This window comes from Eupeodes corollae, chromosome 2 (genome assembly GCF_945859685.1).
Source record: "Eupeodes corollae chromosome 2, idEupCoro1.1, whole genome shotgun sequence".
Classification (NCBI taxonomy): domain Eukaryota; kingdom Metazoa; phylum Arthropoda; class Insecta; order Diptera; family Syrphidae; genus Eupeodes; species Eupeodes corollae.
In genome coordinates, this window is record NC_079148.1 from 153,670,164 (window position 1) to 153,695,534 (window position 25,371).

Sequence of the window (25,371 nt, forward strand, 5' to 3'; positions counted from 1 at the left end):
TACGACGCTGTACCGGCTTATATCGAACAGCCAAATCTTTTTATGTGTATTACTTTTCCAACGAGGTCCTATACAACGGGGCTCGAATCAACAGAATTGACAATTTCGTGATAAAACTCGTTCGAGGTCACATTGCAAGAGCTATGTCTTCGACCAACAATTTAATTTTCGGGGCGTTCTATCCGAACGACGAGTATTTTGAAAGTGCACGCTTGAGCGGCTTCATTCCACCAGAGGCATTCCTCTTTTAAGACAAATGCGGTCTGATATAGGATAGATTGGCAGTTCCGTTAATCTACCACGTCAGACGAAGAACCGTGGATAGGCGACTCCTGTACAATCGGGACGTCATGGCACAAGGCGGAGCAGAGCTCCTTCGGTTCAGTAGGGCTGTGTCCGAACGGGACCAAACTGATAGGGTGAAGCAGGAGAACCAGTTTTGGTGGCTTCAATCGGCACTTGATAGTGGGTAGTCGGGTTGGGGTTTTACTTGGTTTATAGTTTTAGCGCTTAGTTTTAAGTAGAATAGGCATGGTGGCGCAAAAAAATAGTTAAAAAATTAAGAAAAAAAAAAATTGCTTAAACAATTTAAAGTTTTTTTTCAGGAAAACTTACATTTTAAAAAATTAGGGATACTTCATATTGGTTCAAAATTTTTAAAAATCCAAATTTTTAATGGCATTCTTAAATCGGAGTTAGATCGTTCTTCTTAAAAAAACATTCAAATTTGTGTAAAGACTTCCACGAAGTGGCAAATTAAAGGTTACTCCATGAAGAGCCTTGAAGTCGAATTTCGAAAAAATAGAAGTTCGGCTTAGAGCTTTTTAAACTACTTTAAAACCGTACATGATTGATATATTTAATGCTTAAATGTGGTCCCTTTTTTTAGTTACGTAAGTTTTCAGTGGAGTTTGTTTAAAATAACCTAAGCGAATTTTGATTTTTTGCCTTTAAAATTTTCTTAGAAAATTCCAATTCCCAAAATTCAAAACCATTCTCAACGACAAGAGACTGATACCCACGAATTTAAAAAAGACAATGATTAAGTCAATGTACATTTTAAAATAAGGCCCGGTCTTTCAGTTCTGAATGTAAGCAGAGTTATATCAACTGACTTAGACTTCAGCGTAGTGTTCATGTAAAGGATCTACAGAATCTTAAAAAATAAAATCACTATCCTTGTGATCGTTTTATCACTTAAAAATAAGAACTAAGTGTTCAATAATTTTAAAATATACAGTTTTCCAAATTATATGCAAATTAACAAATTTTTAAACACTCTGTAAAATTATTTGATAAAATGTTAAATAAATTTACGAATTGGTTAAATTTAATTATTTAAATTTCTTTCTGAAAATGCCTTACATTTTTGCCTTAGCATTACTTAAAATAGCATGATAACATTTCCTTTCTTTTGAAAACATGAATTTAGGAAAATCGGTCCACCACCAAAACAAAAAGAGCAACTCCACAATACGACCTTTTTTTCTATTTAATGGAAGAGAAACTCCTCTCCTTGATAAAGCCTAACTTATTTGCCCTAAAGTCAGAACTAGATAGATTTATTTTTGTTGAGAAACATCATTTTCCTTGTCAAAGTAATTCCCTATATTATTTTGAACAGCTGTGTAAATTCAAATATCTGCTAATTTTAAATAAGTAGGTAAGAACTTTTTGTATCAAACCTGTTCACCAACTCAAAAGTCTATGAAGCTAAATTTTGAAATTTTAGTACCTAGAGGCACTTACTTTATAAACTAAAAAGAAAATATTTTGAAGTACCAGACTTTCATCCTTATACTGCCAAAGTTTCGTTCTCTTTGCAAGTAAATTTTTCAATTGTATGATGTCTAGACATCTTTTTCGCCATTACTTCCTTCCTATAAGGTTCATTTAAATAGGCTATATTATACCTTTTTATAAATTTTGAAAAGAAGCCTTTGCCGCTATAAAAATGCCATAATCAATTCAGAATTACAAAACAAAAAGCCTACTATACAACATTGAATGAATATTATACCTGAGGAAGAAGGTAAAGCAAAGCTGCAGTGCTATTAAGTTCTCAGTCAAAGTAAAACTACATAAAAATAACGTAAAAACAACAACAACTCGAGAAACAATCTTCACATCAAAAGTGCTGCAGCAGCCTCTGCTTTCAATTCATTTAAGTTTTCTGTTTGTAATGTTGTTAGTTAACTCTTAGGTAAGAAGTACAAAAATAGTTAAAAAATAAAAACTAGAGCTCTCTTTGTACACAAAAAGGAATAAATTATATTTTTTTATATTCGTATAAAGTTGAGTGCACACTGCACAGTGCACAGCACGGCAGAAGTGTATACCTAGCTTAAAAAGCTTGGTGGACAGAAGAAACGTGTCAAAGTAAAGAACACTCGTTTTGCAGCGAATTGGTGATGATGATGATGGTTGTTTTTGTTGTCGCTGTTGTAAGTTGTAACTTAACTATTTTCTGCAGCTTGCTGCTTGAAGTCTGATGCTTCACAAGCTTTGAGCTGAGCCCCCTAGTTCGAGTTGTTGAAAATATCACCTCAAAAAAAAGAAGGAAATTGCCTCTTGTTTTTCACATGTCTTAACATATTTATCTCATTGAATTGCAGCAAAAATGTTAAAATGCAGTAAGGTATGCAGTATATTGCATAGCATTGAGTTCAAAAATTGTACTTCTTAGTTATATGTAGAGGTTAAGTGTCCTTTATGCATTTTAAATGCACAACTTCAAGTCATATTATACTATAGTGTATGAAGGTAAAAAACTTCCGGAACTTTTTTAAATATTTTAAAATTGCTTGAATGCTAGAACTGGGGTAAATGCTGAGATAAATTACAGAATTAGAGAGAGAGAAAGGGGTTTTGTATTTTTTATAGAGCCTCAAAAGGTTCAAAGATCTTAAAAATTTATAATGGTGTAAATTCAACTGGGGCAATTGCAGCCAATCAAAATTATCCATATAGAAGAGAAAAAAGTGAATTTTCACAGTAAATCTTTCATTATAGAGTAATTTTGAAATAAAAGAAAAAACGGCTCACTTTACTTTGTTTTTAAAGTAGATTTTTCATTATGAAATAATTTACTGAATAGAAAACAAGCTTTGAGATAAAAAGTAGTTTTTAAATGTTTGTAAGTTTTTAAATAAAGTATTTTATATTTTATAATTTTCATAGTTTAGACCTTTTGATTGATTAACACCTTTATTTAAAAATGGTCCATGGAGGATTTGAGTAAGCATGACAACGCAGTTAAATTTTTTTCTGTACAAAAAACTCAATTCTTTAATCAAAATGTCAAGAACTTCCAACTCCAATAATTATTGAATTTTTTTTCAAATCGGACTAGTAGTCCCTGAGATTAGCGTGTTTAAGCAAACGAACAAACAAACAAACAAGCAAACAAACTTTTCAGCTTTATAATATTGGTATAAATTAAAAGGCAAGTATTGATTATTAAAAGTTCTGAACTCGATATTTTAATCAAACCTGATATTAAGATCGTGAAGAAGTCAAAAATAGTGTGCCCGGCGGTGGGCGGCGGCGGCGCCCCTACAGCCTAAGCTATTAGGTAGATTGTAATGTCAATTATATACATATTTGACAAAAAGTCAGTCAGTCAGTCAGTATGGCTCGACAGCTCTTTGCATACAACCTAACTTTAACTTATTTATCATTTCGAATGGAATAAGTATTGATGATGCCACCAATGTTTAAGCTCTGCTGATCAAAAATTTCAACTCAATTTGATAAACCGAAAACTTTAAAACTCTACCCCTTAGCTTGATTATTCATAAGGACATCAATTTTAAATGACATAGATTAAAATATTCCATTGTCTTTTATTTGAGGAAAGCAAGAAAAGAATTATCTCATAGTGTCTCAAGATTTAAGGCACAAATCATCACTAATATGCTCTAGTTGGCCTTTGAAAACGTTTCAAAAATGAAAGCAATATTAAGGAGCCAAAAATTACTAATTTTAAAAACTTCCAACGAAATTATTGTTCTTACATTTCATAACTTCTCTTCTGTTTCTAAATTAAAATTAAATGATCAGCAATTACTAAAATCCGTTTGGTATTAAAGTTTCTGTTCAAGCAAAAGACTTAAAGCTATCTTAGTGGTATCAAACCCAATTTTAGTAATTTGAATTCCTTAAGGAAACTTCAAGTTTATCACATTAATGACTCAAAAGCAAAACTATCAAACACTACCGACGAAGACAGATATACAAGACTTTCGAATGAGAATATTTTCTTAGCTTCAAGAAATACGCTCCGGGACCACATTTGTATAAATAGATCCATCAGAGACTCCATTACCACCATTACCCGCATCTTTGCCAACTCATTTATGTCAAAACTTTGTGCTCTGACTATGACTTTGTGTGAAGATGACAACGCAACTTAACGTCAGACTGATGAATGCATCGCATATGGTTTTGGTTAGGTTATTATGGGTAAAATGAAGAAAGTTAATAAAAGCAATCAAGTTATAAGCTTTGATGATGCCAAGTCTCACGATATACATAGAGTCGTATGACTTTTAGTCACGTAAATTTACATACATTTGAAGTTATTTATGTATATGTAAATATAGTTACTTCGAAAACTATTTGCATCACACTAATTGCTATTTAACTGTAAAATGCGTTTGCTATTTCCGTCTGCTGCTGCGTATTTTAACGCCTGTTTAAGCAATTAAGCTGAAAACTTTAAAGTTCGAATAACACGTTAACGTCGCGTGGTGCGTCTTTGTCGTTGCCGTTTTCGTCGTGTTTCTATAACTTTGCTTGTTTTGTACTTTTATAGATAGATATGCAATTTCTGTGGAATTAAATTGTTTCAATTAATCTCAGTCGCATATTTCCTCATGCTTCTTTATATAGTACAGAAGATACAAATGGGTACTATTAGGGGGGAATATAGGGCTTAGAGCATGTTTGGCTGCATGCTTTGTATTCTTTGTGAGAAAATTCCTCAAATTGAAAACAATGGTTTAAATTTGAATTTGAAATACTGGTAGAAAAATAAACGAAGACCAAAAGATTCATTCTCAGTTCTCATTTTATATTGCGTGGGGTGAAAACGTTTAGACATAAAGCCTCGCTCTGCAATTGGACCCTGTTTGCAATGTTTTTCTATATAGACGAAAAAATGGAAAAATAAAAAAGCCAACTTAATTAACAAACAAATAAAAAGAATAAAATGGTAGGCAGTTGTTTTGAACCTTTAAATGGGTCGCTGAAATAGGCTTTATCTATGAACGTTAAATAATTCTTTTTATGGCTCTGTTGTTCTTTTTATCAAAATAATTGTTACTTCAAGGCAGAAAGATAGGAAATATTTGAAAAGATATAAACTGTGCATTCAATTCCGTTAAACAGATACAAAGATAGAAAATACTATTTAATTGGAATTCAAAAAAACAGCAGGATATTAAAAAATCGCATATGGGTCACTAAAGAGGAAATTGTGTTCTTAGCAGAAACTTTTGTTCATTTTCAGGAAATGCAAAGTTTTTAATGTGGATACAAGATTATAAGATAAGTACTGTTTTTTTTCCAACTTTTGCACAGAAACTCATTAAAAGCTTAATAGCTTTACAAAAACTGTAGCATAAAGTATAAACTTGAGGAATTAAAACATGAGGTGCTTTCTAGCTGCATGGGAAGTATATGATAGATAAAAATGTCAAACTGTGTTGAAATTTCTGTTCAATATAATTGATATTTTGATATTCATCATGAATCGTTTAGAACTAGAGCAATGCTCCGAAATTGATGAAAATTGCTTTTAAAAAATAAGTATGTTTTGAAAAGCACTTTTCCCATTTCATATTCTTTTTTGAGAAAGCGCACAAACACAATTTTGGTACATGGAGCGACGATAATTCTCAAGCCATTGACGAATCCCTTTTAATCATTACAAACTGACTGTTTTGTACAGTTACGCGCATGCATCGATTCTTATATTTTTATAAAGGGAAAAGGAGCTACTGTTCCGAACGAGTTATTTTGGTTTCCAAAAAATTAATCAGCCAAACATTGATGACATTTAGATGCAACCATGGATTTATTGTTAAATCAATGTGATGAGAACTTTAGTTCTAGAAGTGATCTTGTTAACTTGCCTCCTCGTAAGTGCTAAACGCCTTTTGATTACTGTTTTAGGACTATGTTAAATCATTTGCTTACGCTGAAAAACTAGCAAGTCTTGAAACATTATGGAAGATAATATTCAAAATTTTTATTGCATTAAGTCTTAATTTATAGCTTCACATTCTTATCCGCCTATGTGATATTTAAAGTTAAAGTTTTATAAGAAATTATAAATTTAAAAAAAGTTAAAATAAGGAAGTTTAAAGTAAATTTCTTTGTTCTCAAGATGATTTGATCGAAATGAGTCTTTTATCAGTTTTTGGTTGTTTTTGTTAAATTTTCTTGAAAAAAATCATATATTGAAATTAAAATAAAATTGAAAACATTTTTTACAAAAAAAAACTATAAGTCAATATTTGGCATATAGTCAAACAATTTTATTTCAATATGTGTTTTTGCTCCCCTGATTATAAGTCGAAAACTAAGTTTTACCAATTTTAGAGGCGTTTTTTGAAAGTTTTAATTTCTTATAATGAAAATACCGATTGGATTTTTTAAAGAAAATTTTAATTTTAATTTTTAGGACCGTTTTTTCGAATTGAAAATTTTGATATTTTTTTGGAGTTTCAAAGTCCCTAGAGTCGAAATAAAAGATTTTTAGAAAGATGTCTGTGCGTGAGAGTGTGCGTACGATTGTACGTTCGTGATGTTTTTTCGTCGTCCATAGTTCAAGAACCAGAAGAGATATCGACTTAAAATATATTTTGTTACACAGATACACAGAAAATTTCGTCTGTGGTTTTTTTACCAAAGCAGTTTTAAAAAAAGGTGAACATTTGGCTTTTTTTTTAAATTCACAAGCACTCTTTATATGTTTATATCTAAACACAGTGCGAGCGTTAGAAAAATAGGGAAGGATTTAAAAGGAGATACCGGTGCACATTGGTCTTAAAGTTCTGAACATCAAAATGGGAGGGAAAAACAGAGTTGGCCAAGGCATTCCACATTCTCGATGTGTGATTTAAGAAAGAATCTCTGTACTTGACATTACGCCCGAAATTGAGCTCAAGGGTAAACTGATGAGCATTCCTAGAAGAGCGAGTATTACGGCTGTATTGTTTAAGGGGTGGAATGCAACTGGCTAATTCGACAGAACATTGTTTGTAAAAATATCTATAAAATAACGAAAGGCATGAAACATTGCGACGGTGTTCTAGCGATGTAAATGTTTCGATTATAGTTCTGTCGCCTATCATTTTTAAAGCCCTTTTTTGAATTCTATCCAAGAGATTTAAACTTGTTTTGGGGGCACCTGCCCAGATATGCGAATTATATTCAAGCTTTGGATAAAAGCTTTGTAGACTATAGCCAGATCAGAAGGGGTGAAAAATGTCTTGCATCGTCGGAGAGCATTTTTGGCGATATCGAATATGTGATCATTCCATAAGAGGTGATCTGTGATATTCATACCGAGTACTGAAAGTTGATTAGTTTCCTGGGTGCAAGTGCCACTCATGAATAGCGGCATCGGGTGTGGGTTACACTTTAACGACAGGAGACAGCACTGAGTTTTCGAAGCATTAAATTCTACACGGTTCTCTTTGGGTTTGATAGATTTCACCCTATTCCGGATAAAATTTCTCATTCCATAAAGAATTAAATTTGTTACCATTTCTGCGCTGGAATCCACGTAACTATCGAGAACTATCGTAACTAAGAGTTAAAGTTCTTGAAGAATTCATTGAGACCGTCCCAGTTGGCTTCTCATATTGCCAAACGGTTCTCATAGGAGTTTTTTCTTTAACTGGGTTTTTTCGACATGAGAATTTTGCAGATACGATACAATGGTCTGATGTGCCTAGAGGCGCTAATACACTAATTGTGTATTTATTAGGGTCAGAGGTAAGAAACAAGTCTAGGGTGTTGGCGGATTGACCTGCAATGTCAGGGATTCGAGTTGGCTCATCCACAAGCTGAGTTAATTGATTTAACTCAGCAAAGTTCTCAGCATACCTTCCTTCCGGTGTTGACTGGCCAGAATAACGAAGCCAAGAAGAATTGTTTACATTGAAATCGCCCGCAATGACGATTTCAGTGTGAGGATAATGGGCAACAATTCTTTGAATGGAGTCAGACAGAGCATCAAATATGTTAAAAGTTGAATTTCTGTCCAGATTTGGACTTTGATATAAAAAAACATGCGTGGATGATGCGCTTATCTGCCGTAAATTTTAACCACATGAAATTGAAGTTTGTGTTAGAGCACAAACCATATTGTGGCTGGAGTTGGTACCCAAAATCATTTCTTATATACACGGCTAATCCATGATGAGGAAAAAATAATGGCACTAAGTTATACCCATTTAGATTAAATTCCGAATGATCGGAATCTTCACCTTTTTGAGTTTCACTCAATGCCAAAACAGCTGGCCTGTTTGATGCAGTGTGGACATTTGTGCCATAGAAGTTCTTTCTTAAACCACGAATATTCCTAAAATCCACCCTGAATTCACCCAACATTCTAATGTTAACCCAAAATAACTCACGAACCAATGATGCTGGCGATTTTAATTAAATTGTATATTATATATTGTAACGTGATACCAAACCAGTATATTTTTGGAAAAAAATTCAAGAAAGGTTTATTTCATAAATCAAAACAAGTAAAAAAAAATTATCACCTCGAAAATTTTACGATTAAAAAATGTTTTCATCTCCAAAATAATTTCGTGCAACGAAAAAAATTGATCAAAATTGAATTTCGACTCAAATATCTTTTGAAAACTTTGTGATATTGGCTTCAAACTACTTTCATTTTTTAAAATATTGTTTTCAACATTCAATAAAATTTTGAAATAATAAAATTAACAGTTTTTTTTACAAAAAATAAAAACTTAAAAGAAAATTTTACAAAAGTTGGTAAAAATTGATTCTCGACTCTAACATCGTTTCAAAAATTTAGAATTATGGCTTTCAACTAATTTTAGCTTATCAAAAATATTGTTTTCAACATTCGGAAAAAATTTGAGAATAATCGAATTGACAGTTTTCTTACAAAAAATAAAAACATAAACAAAAAAGTAATAAAAGTTGGTACAAATTGATTTTCGACTCAAAAAATTGGTAAAAATTTATGTTCGGTTCTCGATATCTCTCAAATTAATTTCATTCATTTGTAAAAATTTAATAAATGCAATTTAAATTGTTAAACATTTGTTTTCGACTAAAAATCTATTTAGCAAAACACGAAAACCTAAAAACTTTTAAGCAAGACAAATCCGACCGTTTGTAATAACTCCCAAAATAGTGTTTAAACTTTTTAAACCCTTTTTGGTCGTGTGTGAATTCTTTTAAAATTTTATTTCATAGAACTATAAATTTATTTTACAAAAATGTCCTTAGTTCAAAAAAATTTCAAAAAAGTTATATTTTGGTGTAGATCTTCAATTATGCATCCTAACTCACCATAAAAAGTCTCTCTTAAAAAAATTTTAAGGGAGTCAACTACAGTTTATGAAAATTATTCTAAAACCATAGATTTTTTTTTAATTGTGGATACATATTGCAGATTATCTATTTTTTTTTAAATTAATGGATTTCAGGAAAAATGGTAGCAAAATATTAGGGTGTAGTGCTTTCAGTTAACAATAAAAAAAAAAATTCTTTATGGAAGCCTCTCTCGTATTAGTTTTTAGTATATAGCCTTACTAAATCAATACGGTATCTAACATGAAACGAAATTTTAAAATCGGGCCAGTAGTTCCTGAGACTAGTGCGTGTAAACAAACAAGCAAACAAACAAACAATCAAACTCTTCAGCTGTAAGTTAAAATATGTATTAGCTACCGGATCACTCCATCCATAGCCAGGAGAAATGTGTTCAAAAATAAAGTTTGTTTTATTTATGTTTATAAATCGAAAAGTTAATGAATCTAATCATAAACTTAAACGTGCTCTATAATTACTGCCCTTAGGAGTGTTCGTTGTGATAAAACTTACTTTATATTTATATTTTTTTTATTGTGTTGAGCTTAAAAACTTTTTCATGTTAAAGTCAATGAAATATTTTGTAAGTTTGGCTGTGGAACACAAATAAGGCCTAGTTTTATAACAACTACTATTTACGACTTAATTACAATTTATACTTTTAGCAGAAGTATAAGAACGCGAACAGGAGTACCTGTACTTGGGAAGGTGCATCACAAATAATGTTGATAAAACATATTCCCCACTAAAATGCGGCAAATATTCAAAATTTATATATGTACATATATGCTCAGCTCATGAATATGCGAAAAGCCTCTAATGTACCTACATGTTTTAATAGGGAGTATAGGTTAAGGTATGTGTACCTTTATATAAGTTATAAGTTCTCACTCCAAATTAACCGCAAGTACAGCGGTTATTAAGTGAAGTCAATGCCGATGCCGACACCACTTTATAGTTCTTGCCACACCATCATACAACTTTGGTTAGTTGGTAGGTTGGTGGTTAAAACTATAGTCGACAGGAAGGAAGACAGGAAGGAAGGAAGTCCTTGGCAAAAATGTATCCTCACGCTTCCCGCCATTAGTCAAAATAATGGCTTGCAGAGTAATATTATAAGTACGAGTATGGAGAAACATCAGAAACTGTTGAAAACTAATGGAAATACCATGCTACATGCAGCAACACCTATTTTCGTTATAGTATTTTTTAGCCTATACCAAAGAACCTACCTTCTAACCTACTTGCGTGTTTCTGTTAAGTGCGAGTGAAGTTTTTGGCAAAATTTCGGAAATTTCCATTTTCATTTTCGACTTTCTTCAAAGTAAGTTTTCTGCCCCCCAATGACTGATGATTTTTAGTGTTGAAATACTTACATACATTTATATACCTATATATAGATTTATATGTAGATTGTAGATAGAAGAAGTTTTACCATATTCACCTTCATCTAGTTTTTTTTGTTGTATATGAAGTGTTATGTTTTTTACGATGCCATACATGTATAGGGATGGGGGAATATATATAAGAAGGTTTTTATAGAGAGTGTGGTGTTTTGAAAATATCGCCCCAGGTCCCAGGACCAAGTCGGATAAGTGAAATTGAAAATTATAAAGTAATTTGGCAAGTTTTTTTTTGCTTTCCCGTCTCGTCATCTTACAGATGTGGCAATATATTGGAGGGTGGATTGGGTAGGCCCCACATACAGAACTTTATTCCTATATCACAGCTACCTTTCTTATTCCTACCTAACCTACATACATATGGATGTATATTTAACATACATAGGTAAGTATAATGTTTTTGGAAAAACTTTTTGAAACAATGAAGATGAACGTAACTCACTCCAAGCGATGTGTGTGCCTGTGTTTTAATATTACGAGTACGAGTACTGGAACAAGGAAATTCTGAACTCAAACTTTGCTAAATTGTAGAAATCACTATTATAAAGTTCTGAATAGAAATTATTCGAAGAAAACAAAAATAAAAAGTAGAATAAAATGATGCTTTGGTTCCTTAGCTTTTATTTTAGTTTGTTATTAAGTTGATGAATAACATTTTTAAAACTAATTTTTACTTAAAATTGAGTACCTACTCGTACTTAGGTAAATCCAGTCTCTTGCAATTTTAATGAACTAAGTTATAATATAATAAAACAGGGATTGATTTTGGGACATATATTCTCAATGAAATTTAATATTCATCAAGCTTGTAAGAGAGTGCAATCTTTTATGATTTCAATATAAAGATTGCATTTATTAAATGAATTCGTTTAGAGATTGGACATTTATTAATAATTGACCTCACAAAAAATTGCAATCTTTTTTACCCCAGTCACTTAATTGCAATCGAGTAATTGTGATCATTTGAAAATTCACTTCAAACTTTGAATTCTTTTGAAGTGCATTCACTTGAAGAATGCATGAACGCTCAAATGATTGCAATCAATTGAATGAAGCTTAATAATTGAAATGATTAGATACAAAATTATTATTGTCTTTTAAACTTGAAATTATAAGTGATTGCACCATCCCAATCCTTATTCAAATTGAAAATGAATGCAATATTTAAGTTAAATACATTTCCGAAATATTACATTCTTTTTAAGCCTGATATGCATATCCCTTAGGTTGTATTTATTCTGACGTTTCCATTTTATTCTCAACTCAACCACTTTTTTATAGCAAATTCCCTCAAAACTGAGATTATAGCTTCATATGTTTTGAGGCAATTTGTTATCCTTAATTTTCTCTGACACACTGAATTTGTGGAATTTCATGGTTATAGAGGTAATAAGCTCAAGCTCATATAATAACGTCATCATCTTTTGCACAATGATACAATATCTACGGTATGTTAAATGCATTATTTGGGGTATATATGGTTGAGGTATTGTATTGAGGTGAACTTAATTAAATAGATATGTAGTTACCGTAGGCTGATATACATACAGTAGATATATACTAAATATGTACTCATGAAAACGAATATGAAGCTTCGCAATTAACATCCTATGCGAGTACAAATGTTGATTATGTCATTCTATTTAAATGATAGTCATATACTCTAGCATACAATCTCTTTCAAGTGAATATGACAGTTGTTATTATTTAATTATCCACGGGGGAAATGAACAATGATGCGATGATTAGTTTGGTCAATTTAAGAAGGCCGGAAAGTGATTCAACGTACTTTATATGTATATATAAACCTACATAAATACTTGTAGTAGCAAACAATCAGTGAATGAGTTTAAAATGTTGGGATGTTGAAATTAATCAGTATTATAATAATTATTGTTATAGCTTTTAGAGAAAGTTTTTGGAACAAATTTGGTTTTGGTTTTGGTTTTAATGTTTGATATGAATTAATCATTATTATTCACCCGCATTGACTTGATCTAATATTTATTTAAAATACTTTGTTATGCATAGTAACATGTTTCAAATTGTTACAAAAAAAATTATTGAATTTTAGAATATTGTAAAATAAAAACGTATTTTTTGTTTTAATTCTATTTGAGTTATGGGATTTGACTTCTGTCGAAATAGTTTGAATTCTAAAATATAGGAAATATATTCTAACTAGCTGGTTTACCTGGCTTCTCCGGAAGTATTAAACTATTTTATATAAAAAAAATGACGATGAAAAAACTACTATTTTCTTACCTTTTTTATTTATTAATTTATATATTATCTTGGTACATATTTATATTACGGTTATAAAACTTCTTTGTAAACAATATTTTTAGTTCTTTGGTGAGTCGCATACACCTATAGATTTTTTTACCGAGCTGACACGGGAGCAAGCAATATAAAATTGTCCGTGGGTAAAACAGGGATTTGTGATGTCAAGGCCTGCAACCTTCAGTGTATGTCCCTGTGCCTAATTGATAGACATAGCAAAACAAAGCTTTATAGAAAATTTTGCTCGTTTTAATTCAAACGTGTATTCGTAAGTAATCATCGGTATCCTAGGAATGAAAACGACTTGACCTTGGGCTGAGCCGAAAAGAATTTCCTCTGCATAGTTACTATACGTAATCTAGTACCATTGTATAATTTCGGTACATTTAAATTCCTCATAAGTATTATTGGAGCCCCAATTTTCAAGTCCAGTTTATGCGGAGGAAGTTTTGATGTTTTCAAACAATTCAAATATTCAATTGGAATATCAATAGCATTATCTTGATCAGTCAGATTATCAATAGAAAGATATGTTTGTTGATGGGCCTGAAACATTGAAAGAATTTTTATTGTTTGTGCTTGTAGCAGCATTTTTTTAAGGTGCTAAAATCTTGACTTGCGGGTAAACATTAGCTTGCAAATGTTGGTTCTATTATTGCCATTTCCTTTGTCCAAAAGAGTTCTTCAAAATTTTGATGCATTATTATGACGCCCAAATGGACGCTCATATTTTCGACAATTTTAGATTTTAGGCATGCAATTATTTCAACTCTTTCTGTACCTCTTGGCCCAACTGGAAATGTTTGCCGAAAATCAACAGCGAACAGTATCACAACACTTCCCATCGGACGTTCATCAGCTCTTAAATCTCTAAGCGTACGATTCAGAGTTTCAGGTCGACCTTTATTTACCATAGTCGATTCGAGCAACTAAATAAATGTCGTTTCTTTAAGCACTTTAGCTAGTGAGCTTTATTTCGATATTTTACAAATTGGAAGCTCTTGGCCTTGCAAATCTAAATTGAATTTGAAAGTTGTGTGGGTGGTTTTTCAATTATGTAGTTATGTTGCAGCAATCCCAGATGATGCTACTGCTAATGTAATTTTTCCTTTCATTCTAAATTTAGCAAGGAAAACATTGATCAAGAACGTTTTTCCAGTCCCGCCAGGTGGATGGAGATTTTCTGAAACGTAAATTGAAAGTTGCTTGGCATCATACGTTGTTTCTGAAAGATAATCTCTGTCCTGAAGAAATTGTCTGTCACGTTCTACAATACGTGTAGAAGATTCCATATCAAAGTCTAACATAATTTTTCTTGATATTTTTAGAAGTTGATCTTCAACCAATATTCATGAGGCATTCAAAATTTTTGGCGGTATTACTAATTCCCGGTTGTTTTGGTTAAAGTGATCCAGCTAAATGATAGACTTGACCCTGAACTTTAAATGGAGGCATAAAATCTCTATGTCTGATTTCATTGACACTAATTGACGGCATTTTGTTAAGCAGAATTGTTAACACGAATCATATGAAGAAAATGTTAAAAATCTCGATGAGAATGATTCAAAAGAATTTGTAATGGTTCCGGTGGATCAGCAATTTCTGCTAATAAAACTGTTCCTCCTGAACAGAAGAGACCTGGTGGTTCTTTAGACTATTTGAATGCACGTCAGAACTTGGTATTCCTATGGAAACGTGAGATCACTGAGGGAGTGATATTTGGATTTTATAACTATAGATATTGACTAACATTATCGGTCTTTATTTATGCCTAAATCTTGCTTCATGATATCCTCTTTCGTTTAAAAAAATGCATGACAATTGGATAAGAAGTTTCGAAGCCTAACCGTAGCAAGGATGTCCTATTTTGCTTGATTTCAGTTTTATAAATATAGATATCTAAATAAATGTTTTTAATAATGGGGATAAACAACTAAGTGCTCATAATTCTTGAAAAATTTTGAAGTAGATTTGTCTAGAAAACGATTTAATCGAAATGTATACAACGACAACCGTCGGAAAAGTTGTTAATTTCTTACATCATATTATTTTGAAAAATGTATCTTAAATGTTTTTAATGAAATTTATTGGTAAAATTATTTTTCAAAAATGTTTTCAGTAATTAAAATCTATGTCAAAAAAACAAAACGTCATATTATTCTCTATTAGCATCATTAGACATAATGATGTTACACTAGGCTTATACGTACTTTTGTTTTATTTTCACTGATACTTTATTGCTAATAGTCCAGACAAATTAGATACTCACTTCGAAAAAAACCGATAAAGTTAAAGTTAGGTGGAGAGCATGTCCTTAAAACGTCTTAAATCTTTTTATCTGAAACCAGAGAAAACATTTGTGCAAACTGTAGGTATACTTATGTGATTCTACACCAAAAATATAACGACCCTTATTTTCGTATAGTTCATAAATTTAGAAAAAAAAGGGTCAAGAATATTTGGGACTTTGTGCATTAATTCCAAAAATGTTATAAATCATATTTTTGAATGGGATATTATTTTGTATTGAGTCATGTCTAGACAATATGTTTTTTTTCATTCGAAAAACACCATCTAAAAAAGAGTCCGTTTCAAAACAGTACGTAAATTTTGAGTTTTAAAAACATACCTCTGCAATATGTTTAACTTTTAATTAATTTATGTAGTAACTTTTTTAAAAATTTTCGGACATCTTCTCTCAAATTAAATTTTTCATAAATACATTCTGTTGAAAAAATTCTTGATATGCAGCTATTAAGTGCTAATAGCAATCCATTTTATTTTTGAATTTCCTTAGAATATGTAGGCCCAGTTTTGAGATATCGAATTTTGCAAAAATTATATAATTTTTAAAAATCTATAAAATTGATATTTTTGATCATAAAACATTATTTAGACAATTGATTTGAAGACAAATTATTTACAAACAGTTCATTAGTTCTTGAGAAAAATAAAAAGACAAAATATTGGTTCTACGGGGGGTACTATTATAAAGGCAAGAACAGAAAAAAATTTAATAAGGATCTATTGAACCGTTTATGAGAGATTTCGTGTTTTCGATTTTGACCAACAAATTTCTTTGTTGGCCATAAATAAAAAACAATTAATCTGGTAATTAATTGTGGAAAGGATAATGATATATAAAATGAATTAAATATGACGTGTATACGACATTTATTTTTTAAAATAATTTTTTTTTTAAAGAGATAGGAAGAATAGGGTGGTATCTTAAATACCTTTATAATTTTAAATTTATGTTCCCAACCTCTTTTTGTAGTGCTTTGAACAAGCTTTTTTATGTATGTATATCGGAAATTCTTGCATAAAAGAACGGGAGGTGCTTATGAGCTCTATGAGCAGAAGAGGTGAGAGGAACCCCGACTTCTCAGAAGAAAAAAGAGAGAGCATGAGAAGCATGCGGTCGAAGATGTTGAGAAGTTTAAAAGCAGGAATGAAGTGCGAAAGTTTTATGAACCGAAGGCTGCAAAGACGAAATTTTAAACATCATAGTGGAACCGCATTCAATGCTGAGGATATGGGAGGACCACTTCTGAAGACTGTATAACGGCGACGACGAACCGAATTCCGCTGTCAAGCAGGATTATCCATTCAACATAGACGACGAATGCCAACAATCCCTTCCGATTTAGACGAAGTAAAGATGTTAATATATGCTGTAGCGGATGGCTTGAATGTCGAGTTCTTTAAAGCAGCTAGAGATAAGTTGGTTAGGGACATGCACCAACTTATCTGTAAGATTTGGTCGGAAGAAAGCATGCCCGATAAATGGAATATCAGTATTGTTTTCCCGATCCTGAAAAAAAGAGACCCTCTTAACTGCATCAACTAAAGAGGAATCAGTCTACTTAACATTGCTTACGAAATATTTTCTGCTGTAGTATGTGAACGTCAAAAGCCCATCGTCAATAACCTGATAGGTCCTTATCAGTGTGGTCTTAGACCAGGAAAGTCCACAGTTGATTAAATATTTACATTATCAATTGTCGATTTAATTTACACTGTTAAAAGGGCATGAATGTTTCTTTGTAGGAGTCCATTACATCCCCCATAACTATAATAAATCAGTTAAGAAACTGTCGAAAAACAAAATCACTTTCAAGTCAAGAATTTTGCAATTTGCAGGCCCCTCAAACCCTTCAAAAGGTTGCAAAAGTGTCAGATTAGAGGTGTAAATAATAATAGGTACTTGTAAAGTCAAAGTCACTGAATGTTAAATGATTTTAAGATTAGTCAGTTCTGTATGCCTATTTTTAGGTAATAAGGAACAAAAATAAGGAACAAAAAAACTTTCAAAAGTGAATCTTCAACATTTCACATTTAAGAAGACTGGGTGTTCGAAAAATAATGTCAGAAATAAAAATTATTTCTTAGGCTACCGTGAAATAAATCCAAGTAAGATAAGATCAACTTCCGAAAATTGGTCCTCTATAAAGATGAAATTAGGTAATATCTTGAAAATTAACTTGATTTCACGGCACCCTTTTGACACTACATTTTGATTCTTGTAGACTTTTTTTATATGCAACCGAAATATTTGTGTATATTTTGAAAGAATATAATTAAAGATTTTACATACTTTTAAAAATATCATTCAAAATTTAAATTTGTTGTCTTTTTCTTTCTTTAACAGATGAGTGGTAAACGCAGTCGTAGCTTTAAATGTGCTGTCCATCAACGTGATCGTGAAATTTGTTCAGAAAATGATTTTCATCTAATACTCGAGGAACCACCATTTTTCAAAAAAATGGTCCATGTCATTGCTATGGAAGTACTACCGGACGAACGTGATCGAAAGTTCTATGCCGATAAGTATTCCTGCTGTCCACCACCTCTGTTTATAGTTCTAATGACATTTATTGAGGTAAGTTTAATTTATATCATCATTAAATTAAAAACATGTCCTTTATTTAATTAATAATTCAATTGATTAAATGAGTTTCAAGTTTGGAGGAATTTTAACTTTTTCCTTTGATGATGACAAAAAATATATTTTTCTTCCGAATCGATGAATTGATACAAAATATTAAAAACCTTTGAATGGTATATTGCTTTCAAAAATTTAATTAGCCTTATTAACCTAAAATGCACGTTTCATTGCGACTATGATATTAATTAATTATAATTTTTGTTTGCCTGGCTATTTAACCGCAAAATTTTGTATTTTTAAAAATACGAGCTTACATAAAAAAAACAATAATAATTACTTTATAAACGTTTGAATATGGGCAGTGCTTTATTAAAAATAAGTAATAACAAAAGCGTAACTATAATTATTTCGATGGTTGTGACGTAAATGTACCTACAACTATGGCACATTATATTGATTAAAGGACTCTCGCTCTATTGTACTCGGGCAAAAGACTTTTTATTTAAGTTTGCTGACCCGATTAAAAATCATGACAAAGCTTTATAAAGGTATAAATATATATGAATATGTATATTCTATTATGAAACAAAAATGTAGTGGGTGAAAAAAAGAATAAACAACATGTTGATAGAAACAAGTTTTTTTTTGAAACTTTTTGTTGTTCTTGTTTTGTTAAACATGTCCTGGTTGATGAGAATGAAAATGATAATGGGTTCCGACATAATTACTTTTCTCGCTTGCTATTCCAATACTACGACACACAGGGTTCAAATCCCTGGGTTATTTGATGGAACACTCGGAGTATTCTATCATGTTGCTATTCGGTGTTCGGTGAAAGGATGTTTTTGCCTTGTTAAGGATGCTTTTAGGTAATTGATTGCATAAGTAGATGAGTTTTTTTGCGTTGTTTTTGTGTATACCAAAAAATATGTATTATTCGTATTCCTTGGTCCTTTGAGCAGCGATAAAGTGAAATTGAACATGAACATTTTCTGTCAATATAATGATGAGTTTGCAGGAGACCTCAAAGGATTCAGTGTTGAAATTTTAATGAGAAAAAGGGTAAACACCAGTGACATCGACAATATCGAGATCGAGAGAGTCCTAGAATTTATGATGGTTTTTGTATATAGATTCTTTTGTTCATTTGTAATTTAAAATATAAATTTTGACTTGGGCTTGAAGGAAGAAGATGAAGCATTTTACAGAGACATATTTCTACGAAGAGCGCCAATATTGCTATGGAGAAATTATAGATAGTTCTTTATTCAAATTGAGGTTTAAGTGGTTGTTTTAGAATCTTAAATATTTTACTTTTGTTTTCAAAAGAACATTTTTCTTTCATACCTAAGCATAATAAATATTTAATAGTCTAAGGAATTATGTAAGAGGTTATTATATTGAAGACATGTAAAGCCTAAGTTATTTGCAAAACTAATTGTATTCCAAAATTCATGAGAATAAAATGTCTGAGACATGAAAGCCAGAGACTTATTTTTGTATTTAAAAGAGAGGTTAAGGAATTTTCAAATTAAGGACTATAGATATCAATATACATCAAACAAAAAAGCTATGAATTTCTGTTTAAATAAATCATTGAACTTAACTATTTTTTTCTTTGTTCTGGGTTTCGTGTTAATAAATATTCACAAAGTGTAGAAATATGCTTTTCTTCAGGGCTGTTTGTACATTGACTAAGATCCTAAACGAATAATAATTCCACAGATTGTGATTTTTAATTTTAATATTTAATACTTAATGAAATTTATATTAAAACTAAATTGCTCATTATTTCTTATTTGCTTAGGGAGATTGTTCAGGAAATTGCTTTCAGTTTGAAGAATTTTCACATTGAGCTCAAAAAGATAGAAAAGTATCAATTTTCTATTAACAAACTAGTGTTTTGAAAACAGGCATTTCTTTAAAAAAAAAATAATATCACATCAAGAACAAAAATATTAAAAAAAGTCAAATTCTGTTGCATAAAATAAAATGGCCATATTTAAAAAAATAAAAAAATTAAATTTGTTTTCTTTTTAATTTAAGTGCTATATTATTTCTCAAAAACACCTCAATTTACTAAACTGGGTTTCGAAAAATGTTAAAGTGTATTTTAAATTAATTTTTGTATATAAAATATTAAAATTTCTTATTTTGAAAAATTTTCCGTATGTACTTATTGCAGTGCTTATAAATACACGTTTTATATTTTGAATTCCAAACTTGACCCGTTTTTGAGGTATCGCATTTTAAAAACCACGAGATATTTTTGATCGACTTTGTAGGAGCTTGTTCAGCAAAAAAATGTTGTAATCTGTTCATAATTTCGTGAGAAGACTTACTTTTCTGGAGCAATACAAAAATGTGTCTTTTTTAAAAGAGCCACGTCAAGAGAAAGAAAGCCAAAACAAGACAAAATTTCATAAGCTCTATCGGGACGTTTTTGAGGTAATTCAAAATTTCAATTTTGATCAAAAAATTTGTCTGGCGATTAGTCTTGTTTTTGCTTATTTTAAAAATAAAAAAAGAGACTGGGTGCGACCCACACTGATAACTACCCATCCCGTTTGTCAATTTGTCTTGCTTAAAAGTTTGTAGGTTTTCGTGTTGGGTTATAAAAGTTTTTAGTTGAATTATTCTTAAAAAATTTTAAATTACCAACAATATTTTTCATATAAAGAAATAGTTTAGTTTGAAAATCTAATTTTGTTAAATAGATTTTTAGTCAAAAACAAATTTTTACCAATTTTAGTAGCATTTCTTAGTTTTTTACCAATTGGATGAAAGAAATTTATTTGAGAGATATCAAGATTCGAAATTCAATTTTTTCAAAAAACGGACTGTTGGATTTTTATAAAAAAAACTACTAAGTATCGAAAACAATATTTTGTGTTAAATAAAAAGAGCTTGAAGACATTATTTTTAATTTTTGAAAAGCTATTTAGGTAGTAAGTACATTTTTACCAAGTTTTAGTATTGTTCTTTAATTAGGTTCTTATTTTTTGTAAAAAACCTGTCAATTTGATTTTTCTCAAAATTTTACTAAATGTTGACAACAATATTTTTTAAAAGATAAAAATAATTTAAAGCCAATATCTCAAAGTTTTGAAAAGTTATTTGAGTCGAAAATCAATTTTTACCGACTTTTTTTAATTGTTTTGTTTAGCTGTTTTTATTTTCAAAAATATAAATTCGATTTTTATCAACATTATACAGAATGTTAAAAACAATATTTCTTATAAGTTAAAATAAGTTGGAAGCCATAATCTCTAATTTTTGAAAAGAGTTTTGAGTCGAAATTCAATTTTTAACAACTTTGAGTAATATTTTTTTTAGGTTTTATTTTTTACAAAAAATTTGTCAATTCGATAGTTCTCAAAATTTTACGAAATATTGAAAACGTTATTTTTTTGCACAAAATTTTTATGTAAAAAAAAAATTTGTATTCTTAAAATTTTCGAGGTTTTAATTTTTTTTCAGCTTTTTAAAAAAAACCGTTATTGGATTTCTTTCAATAAATATACTTGTTTGCAATTACGTCACAATATATCATATACAATTTAATTCAAGTCTCTAGTGTTTTTGGTTTGTAAGTTATTTAGTGTTAACCAAAATGTTCACCTTTTTTTTAAACTGCTATGGCAAAAAAAGCCACCCACGCAATTTTCTTGAGAGCATTTCCTGCATCTTTCTGCCTTATTATCTGTATACAAAAATTTAATCTGGTTCTTGAGCTATGGACAACGAAAAAAACGTCGCGAACGTACGCACGTACAGATATATTTCTATTTCGACTCTAGGGACCTTGAAACGTCGAGAAATGTCAAAATTTTCAGTTTGACAAATCGGAAATAATACAATAATTTCCTGTGGGAAGTTAAACTAATTCGCTTAAAATCTTCATTTCAATCAACCCAACGCTTAAATCTATAGACTCGAAGACAGACATACCAATGAATGGAATCGCCAGAGCCACTTTAGTTCGACTTCTCTACCATCGTTACGTTATGTTTGGTTAAAATCTAGATTTTTAATTTTTTTAACGAAGGCTATATATTTATTTTAACATCGTGATAAAGCATCAATTTTTAATAACGACTAATATTTGCTTTAAAACGGTAACGTTCTAAAATTTGATTTGTTGACTGGGAAAGGTTTTGGAACCTAAAAAACTATGGCTAATAAAGTATCGAAAAAAAGTAAGCCCTCATAATTGTAAAAAGCGAAAATGTAATCACAAAAACAAAAACACAAAAGTGGGTGGAAATGACGCCCCTAAGGGCACAGTTTTAGTGTCCAGACTTTTTTTGTTATGCACAAGAACACTGAAATAAATTTTAATATTCTACAAAATGTTTAAATTGTAGTTTAAGGGTTTAAAGTTTTGAAAAAAAAAATGGTTTTACATCACTCCCACTAAATCGAAAAACGCAACACTAATTTTGACAAGGGAGGTTCGGGATCCTGATCATTGCACTAATGTCATCTGGACAAGATTGTTCTATCGGGATCCATGCGCGAGCTCTCGGTCTGCAATGAATATCTTGCTTTGCAACGACCTCAAGTTTTGCGCCTGGCCAGACTTCGCCCAGCATGCCAACAGCAAGCGATGAGTTTGACATAACCTTGATGGCAACCCCAATCGCTTGTTACTGGTGGTGGACCCGGATGCTCTCTCATGACTTTGAGAAAGCCAGCCGAGAGCCCCAGTTTCACCATCTGCCAAAGGGTAGAGGTAATCGTGCCATCAATATTGCTCCTATCAATGACCGCGACTATGATCTTTTTAGGCTCTTTAAGTACATCACTAAATGGTTTAGTGAGAGGTGCTCTTGCCATGTTGAAAGTGCTGGTGTTCTGCACTTTAGTCTTTTGAGGGAAGGGAGTTGGCTCCTTCAAAGACCTTTGTCGTTTTGACGTGGAGTCATAGCGACTAGTTTTATCTAGAATGGATTAAGCCCACTCCTGCCTCTTGTCTGCTGACGTTGCCGCCGAACTGCCGCCCGGTGTAGATAGATCTTGTACCGCACACGAAGATGGGCAGTGACTTGGCACAATCCCTCCTCCGATGTTTGGCACAGGTGCCAACGTTGCCACCGAACTGCCGCCCGGTGTAGCTGAAGTACCGGTACCGGTTTGACGTTTTTGCTTCGGGTTTTGTTTTTGTTTTTGTTTTTGTTTAAACATTTGGATTCCCACGAGTAGGCGGAGTAAAAGGGGGGTCCATCTGTGCAGAGGTACACTTACACAGATAAGGCTAGCTAATCCGGAGGTCGCCTGGTATCCGGATACTCCGTTAACGACTGAGCTATTTTTAGAAATTGGGCCCTCAGCCTGGCTGATCATCGGCACGGGTCGTATAACACCTTACATCCAGCCCAATTGGAAAGTTGAAGGGAGGGATATGTTTTGGAAAAGGAGAGACGAACAGCAATCAAGCCATAAACGTCCCAGGAAGTAAACAGGGTATTGACAGGCAGTGATGCACTATAAAGTCAGGGAATAAGGAGTAGGAGGTGGTAAGGCTTGGGAAGGATTGGGAAGGGGAGGGGCGAGCGACCTTTAGTTTCAGGGCTCTTATGGAGAAATTATTCCCGAGAATCATTGACCTTACTCAGCTTCTACAACTCGACAAGTTCGACGCTCAGGTAGAAGTTCACGGATTTTAGTGAAGAGCTTTTTAAATATATACTTTTTTTTAATATGACTAAAAAATTAGGAATTCAAAAGTTTAGGCATTATAATAGATTTCAATTGAATTAAATAGGTTCTGATTAATATTGGTACAGACAAGAACTCAGAGGGCAGCAATAAGTCGCTTTAAAAAATTCAAATCTTCGCATTATAACGATTCAAAGTCAAAATTTAAAAATATTGATTCAAAATTTCAAAATCATCCAACGGTTCTAAATGAATGCACTTGCATACTCCAGTTTTTTCCATGGACCACTTTCTTCAAAATGAGGATTTCCATCTTCAAACAAAAAGGATTATTTATTTTTTAAACTTATCTTTGAGTTTCGTAATTCTTTAAATTTATGTACATACCCAGGAACTTACAATTCCTTATCCCGGTGTTATTCGCATCATTTATTTTTTCCTCCCGGTTTTTTATTTATTTTCTCTACCAACCCCAATGTTTTTTCTAGAGATGATATACGTGCCCGCTCAATAGTAAACGACTCTATGGGTCATTGATCTGCAGATCAATTGAATCAATAAAAAGTCAAACAACAACAAAAACAAAAATTATACCTCTACGAGATTTTTACCGGTAGTGAAACAAACAAATTGGCGAAATGAAAACAAAATTGGCGCCTATATCTGTTTACATTTTGGTCCGCATGCAGTGCTGCTATGGTGCAGTGGCTGAAGCTGAATATGCTCCATGGGAATACATTCATTCATCGTACCCCGCGCGTTGTCGTCGCGTCGTCAGTTGGTCGGTGGTGGCAAAGCAGTGGTGGTGGCATGGCGGCGTCAACGTCGTTGTTTGCACACGAGGTAAACGAGACTATGTGTGGCCTGGCCTGGGCAGTAGTTGGAGAGCGTCATGGCCAATTGTATATAAGATGGTGGTGGCAGCAGCGGCAGCGGTGGCACTATAGCTCTACACGAGTATCGCTGGAGCTCTATTGGTCGTGCCGATGCCGACCATTCATAAATACACAGCTTCCAGTTGGCGTCAATGGTGTGTGCTAAAGCTGATGGTGACTATCCGGCTTACATGCATAGGTACACATCAGGACAGGCCGAATGACTGAGCTGAGCTGAGCGTCGCGTCGTTGGGGTTGTCGTAATCGTTGTCGTCGTCGGGGCTGTTGCAAATTTACACAATCCATTCAAAATAATTCATGGGGAATTTACATAAGATCCAATGCCACCTGCCCCGGACTTACGTGCTGTAAAATATTTAGGTCTACTTGTAGTATTATTATATATAGTACACATAATACACCATCCTGTGAATATTTTTTTCAGAGGATGGTTTTGGGATAAATAACCACCACCCCCAACTTCAACTCTGTGGGTCGTAAATTTTGAAAAACGTTGTGGACAAACAAAATAAACTCAATGAGAAAAGTTTATAAAGAGTTGGAGAGAGAAAATTGTATTTCCTATTATAAATTACGATGTGAATGTGTATATTTTATTCCTGCTTCGCTACTTTTCTATACACATGAACAGAAAACATTTCGTGGGGAA

The 25,371-nt window shown here is 32.0% G+C and overlaps 1 protein-coding gene across 2 annotated transcripts in view; it reads left to right on the forward strand.

The window, feature by feature from the left end:
• Positions 1 to 25,371, forward strand: part of LOC129948073 (protein rhomboid) — a 117,013-nt gene that overhangs the window by 82,449 nt on the left and 9,193 nt on the right. For both annotated transcript variants that reach the window (XM_056058892.1, XM_056058893.1), the window contains one exon: positions 17,929 to 18,159. In XM_056058892.1, the coding sequence (XP_055914867.1) occupies positions 17,929 to 18,159 (231 nt within the window). The remainder of the gene's footprint in view (positions 1 to 17,928; positions 18,160 to 25,371) is intronic.